This window comes from Anoplopoma fimbria, chromosome 22 (assembly GCF_027596085.1).
Source record: "Anoplopoma fimbria isolate UVic2021 breed Golden Eagle Sablefish chromosome 22, Afim_UVic_2022, whole genome shotgun sequence".
Taxonomy (NCBI): domain Eukaryota; kingdom Metazoa; phylum Chordata; class Actinopteri; order Perciformes; family Anoplopomatidae; genus Anoplopoma; species Anoplopoma fimbria.
This window is the reverse complement of record NC_072470.1, coordinates 648,529-653,528: the sequence shown is the minus strand read 5'-3', so window position 1 is coordinate 653,528 and position 5,000 is coordinate 648,529. Positions and strand designations below refer to the sequence as shown.

The 5,000-nt window shown below is 45.6% G+C and overlaps 1 protein-coding gene across 1 annotated transcript in view; it reads right to left on the bottom strand.

Moving 5' to 3' along the window:
• The window catches only part of LOC129111996 (BCL-6 corepressor-like), a 30,037-nt gene that overhangs the window by 1,124 nt on the left and 23,913 nt on the right, over nt 1–5,000 (bottom strand). The window contains exons 13-15 of the mRNA XM_054624168.1: nt 4,369–4,446; nt 2,550–2,733; nt 1–167 (exon numbers count right to left, since the gene is read on the bottom strand). The exon at nt 1–167 is cut by the window's left edge and continues 1,124 nt beyond it. Coding sequence (XP_054480143.1) covers nt 1–167; nt 2,550–2,733; nt 4,369–4,446 — 429 coding nt within the window. The remainder of the gene's footprint in view (nt 168–2,549; nt 2,734–4,368; nt 4,447–5,000) is intronic.

Below are 5,000 nucleotides of genomic sequence, written 5' to 3'. Positions count from 1 at the left end.
GCTCCCGCTCATCTGGACCCGTGAGGAGCTGCGACAGACTGGCCTGCTGGTAGAACTGGTCCTCGGGGACGGAGCGCACGTTGAGCTGAGGGAAGAGTCGGCGGAACGAACGCGACGTCATCCGGAGGCGCCCGAGGACGTCGCAGAGGAGGAGCCAGTTCCTGGGTCTGGAGGAGGAGAGGAGGAGGAGCGTTCAGGGTTTGAGATGTTCAGAGATACAGACGGTTAAAGAAACGAGTTCAGAGTGGATTCTGACATCAAACCTCGTTTATTTCACAAGGACGATTATTTAGAGTTATGATATGACACAGGATGTCTCTGGTTTCTCATAAGATGTATTTGTGGAGAGATTTTTAAATGTTTAAATCTCAGACTAAACAAAAGTTGTAGTTTAATGAATTGCATTTGCATAATTATGTAAATGATATAAATGAAACATTGAATTAAAGATAAATGTGTAGAGATGGAAGACGGTGAGGCAGCTTCTCATCATGTCTGCTGCTATTGATTCACAATGTGTGTGTGTGTGTGTGTGTGTGTGTGTGTCAAGGGTAAATGTGTGTGTAACACACAACACACACACACACACACACACACACACACACACACACACACACACACACACACACACACACACACACACACACAGCCACACATGTTGCTGCTGGAATGTTAAACCAGCGAGTGAAAAGCGTGAGAGTTGGTGTGTCGGAGCCTCAAACCCGGGAGGAGCCATTAATACGACATCAGACACGAGGGGAGGAGGAGGAGGGAGGAGGAGGAGGAGGAGGAGGAGGAGGAGGAGGAGGAGGGGAGGAGGGGGAGGGGAGGAGGAGGAGGGGAGGAGGAGACGAAGTGGAAGCCAATTAGCCGCGTCGCCACGGCGATGCAATCCTCGTTAACGACCCCTCCGTCTGTCCCGACTCCCCCTCTCTCCTCCCGGAGGATCTTTTTCTCTCTCGCTCTCCGTCGTCCTTCTCTGTTCAACGCTGCCTTAATTGGTGTGTGAGTGTGTGTTATAGTGTGTGTGTGTTATAGTGTGTGTGTGTGAGTGTGTGTTATAGTGTGTGTGTGATAGTGTGTGTGTTATAGTGTGTGTGTGTTATAGTGTGTGTGTTATAGTGTGTGTGTGTTATAGTGTGTGTGTTATAGTGTGTGTGTGTGTTATAGTGTGTGTGTGTGTGAGTGTGAGTGTGTGTGTTATAGTGTGTGTGTGTGTGTGTTATAGTGTGTGTGAGTGTGAGTGTGTGTTATAGTGTGTGTGTTATAGTGTGTGTGTGTGTTATAGTGTGTGTGTGTGTGTGTGTATAGTGTGTGTGAGTGTGTGTGTGTGTGTGTGTGTGTATAGTGTGTGTGTTATAGTGTGTGTTATAGTGTGTGTGTGTGTGTGTGTGTTATAGTGTGTGTGTGTTATAGTGTGTGTGAGTGTGTGTGTGTGTGTGTTATAGTGTGTGTGTGAGTGTGTTATAGTGTGTGTGTGTTATAGTGTGTGTGTTATAGTGTGTGTGTGTGTGTTATAGTGTGTGTGTGTTATAGTGTGTGTGTGTTATAGTGTGTGTGAGTGTGAAACACAGCGAGATGTGTGAGAACAACACCGAGAACGAGTGAATCAGAAAAGAACTAAAGAGTGTGTGTGTCTTTGTTTGATTAAATAATAATGTATTTATTTAGGGTCAGCTGCCACGGACTGGTTATAAGAAGAGGACGTCGTCGTCATGACGTCTCTTGTTGGTTTGATGAAGTTTTGAAGCCTCTAGTTCAGCATTACGGCCGTCACCATCTTGTTTTTTGCAACCAGTGAACAGGAAGTGACCATATTAGGACTGAGGAGGAGAGACCTGTCAATCAGTGTGTAGCCCCGCCCTAAAGCATCCCCTGCTTTATGGTCTGTTTGACTCTAAATGGAGCATCATTTACTAAATGAACATCATGCTGTATTGAAGAAGACTTGAAACTAGAGATTGAGACCATAAACTCATGTTTACAATGTTTACTGAGGGAATAAATCAAGAGAGAAGTAGAGTCATTTTCTCATAGACTTCTATACAACCAGAGGAGTCGCCCCCTGGTGGACAGAGAGAGAATGCAGCTTTAACACGTGAATGGCAAAGTTGGTTTCGCCCTAGTTCCTTCTGTCCTTTATCCTTTAGACCCCTTATGGTTAGTCCCAGTTCCTTTAAACCTAGTTCCATAGTTCTAAGATGTTTGTTCCTAACTCCTCCAGTCCAAGTTCCTTGAACCCCTTTAGGAGGAACTCCTTTGTCATTGTCTCCTTAGTCCTGATAGTCTGACCCCTGTTCCCTGTAGTCCTCGGTTCTACCTTTAGTCAAACCTGCACCTGGATGTTTAGTGCTCTTACCCATGTGACAGAGACACCTGGAGGTTTAGTGCTCTTACCCATGTGACAGAGACACCTGGAGGTTTAGTGCTCTTACCCATGTGACAGAGACACCTGGAGGTTTAGTGCTCTTACCCATGTGACAGAGACACCTGGAGGTTTAGTCCTCTTACCCATGTGACAGAGACACCTGGAGGTTTAGTCCTCTTACCCATGTGACAGAGACACCTGGATGTTGTAGCAGGGTAGCAGTGGTCGGTCTGACAGCTCAAACTCAAACACCTCCCTCCTGGCTCGTTGCTCCACATCCTCATCCTCCTCTTCATCGTCTTCCTCCTCCTCTGGACCCGGTGGGTCAGCAAGAATGTTGAACAGTCCTACCTCGCTGGACGGTTCTGTAAAACACAAAACGTCAACAACATGATGTGATTATCGACTGAGGTCAATGTGCTTTAGTCCTAACTGCTTTAGTGGTAGATCTTTGGGTCTTAACTGGTTTAGTGGTAGATCTTTGGGTTCTAACTGGTTTAGTGGTAGATCTTTAGGTTTTACCTGGGTTAGTGGTAGATCTCTGGGTTTTAACTGGTTTAACAGTATATATTTGGGTTCTAACTGGTTTAGTGGTAGATCTTTAGGTTTTACCTGGGTTAGTGGTAGATCTCTGGGTTTTAACTGGTTTAACAGTAGATCTTTGGGTTCTAACTGGTTTAGTGGTCGATCTTTGGGTCTTAACTGGTTTAGTGGTCGATCTTTGGGTCTTAACTGGTTTAGTGGTAGATCTTTGGGTCTTAACTGGTTTAGTGGTAGATCTTTGGGTCTTAACTGGTTTAGTGGTAGATCTTTGGGTCTTAACTGGTTTAGTGGTAGATCTTTGGGTCCTAGCTGGTTTAGTGGTAGATCTTTGGGTCTTAGCTGGTTTAGTGGTAGTTCTTTAGGTCTTAACTGGTTTAGCAGTAGAATTTTGGGTCCTAGCTGGTTTAGCAGTAGATTTTTGGGTCCGAGCTGCTTTAGTGGTAGATCTTTAGGTTTTACCTGGGTTAGTGGTAGATCTCTGGGTTTTAACTGGTTTAACAGTAGATATTTGGGTTCTAACTGGTTTAGTGGTCGATCTTTGGGTCTTAACTGGTTTAGTGGTAGATCTTTGGGTCTTAACTGGTTTAGTGGTAGATCTTTGGGTCCTAGCTGGTTTAGTGGTAGATCTTTGGGTCTTAACTGGTTTAGTGGTAGATCTTTGGGTCCTAGCTGGTTTAGTGGTAGATCTTTGGGTCTTAACTGGTTTAGTGGTAGATCTTTGGGTCTTAACTGGTTTAGTGGTAGTTCTTTAGGTCTTAACTGGTTTAGCAGTAGAATTTTGGGTCCTAGCTGGTTTAGTGGTAGATCTTTAGGTTTTAACTGGGTTAGTGGTAGATCTCTGGGTTTTAACTGGTTTAACAGTAGATATTTGGGTTCTAACTGGTTTAGTGGTCGATCTTTGGGTCTTAACTGGTTTAGTGGTAGATCTTTGGGTCTTAACTGGTTTAGTGGTAGATCTTTGGGTCCTAGCTGGTTTAGTGGTAGATCTTTGGGTCTTAACTGGTTTAGTGGTAGATCTTTGGGTCCTAGCTGGTTTAGTGGTAGATCTTTGGGTCTTAACTGGTTTAGTGGTAGATGTTTGGGTCTTAACTGGTTTAGTAGTAGTTCTTTGGGTCTTAACTGGTTTAGCAGTAGAATTTTGGGTCCTAGCTGGTTTAGCAGTAGATGTTTGGGTCTTAACTGGTTTAGCAGTAGATGTTTGGGTCTTAACTGGTTTAGCAGTAGATGTTTGGGTCTTAACTGGTTTAGCAGTAGATGTTTTCGTCTTAACTTTTGAGTCAAACTGAAACTTAGCGTCTCTTTCCTAGTGTGTCCCTCCTTATTTAAGGACCAGTTAAAACATATTTATTTGTCTAACTTTTGTCTTTGTTGTGGTTCGTCAAGGCCCACTTTCTTTAATCCTAAACTATCTTTCCTTTCCCAGCATTCCTAGCGTGTGCGTGTGTGTGTAAACCTACCGCACACCGAGCTGCCGTAAAACTCCCAGCAGATTCCTGGATCGCCCTCCGACCTTCCCTGGAGGTCGGACAGATAGTCTGCAGGAGGAGAGAGAGAGAGACGGGGGAGTTAGTGGACGATCAAAGAGCCGACCAATCAGAGGGGACGCAGACGAAAACAAGAGGGACACACACACACAAACACACCCACACACACACACACAGTGGAAGCTGGAAGAAGAAGATGAGTGTTTGTGCTCAGTCGGTGCCGGCTTGTCGCCGCGGCGCCTGGCGCTGAGTAGACGGATGCTGGCAGGAGTGTGTGTGTGTGTGTGTGTGTGTGTGTGTGTGTGTGTGTGTGTGTGTGTGTGTGTGTGTGTGTGTGTGTGTGTGTGTGTGGCGCGGTAAGCTGTTCTGGGATTCAACAGCCAAGCCTCATTAAACCCCTCTGGAGAGAGAGAGAGTAAAAAGAGAGAGAGAGACGGGGGAGAACAAATACAGGCAGGGAATGGTAATCAGACAGGCTGCTGAGCGCACACACACACACACACACACACACACACACACACACACACACACACACACACACACACACCACACACACACACACACACACACACACACACAACCACACACACACAGAGGCAGCATCT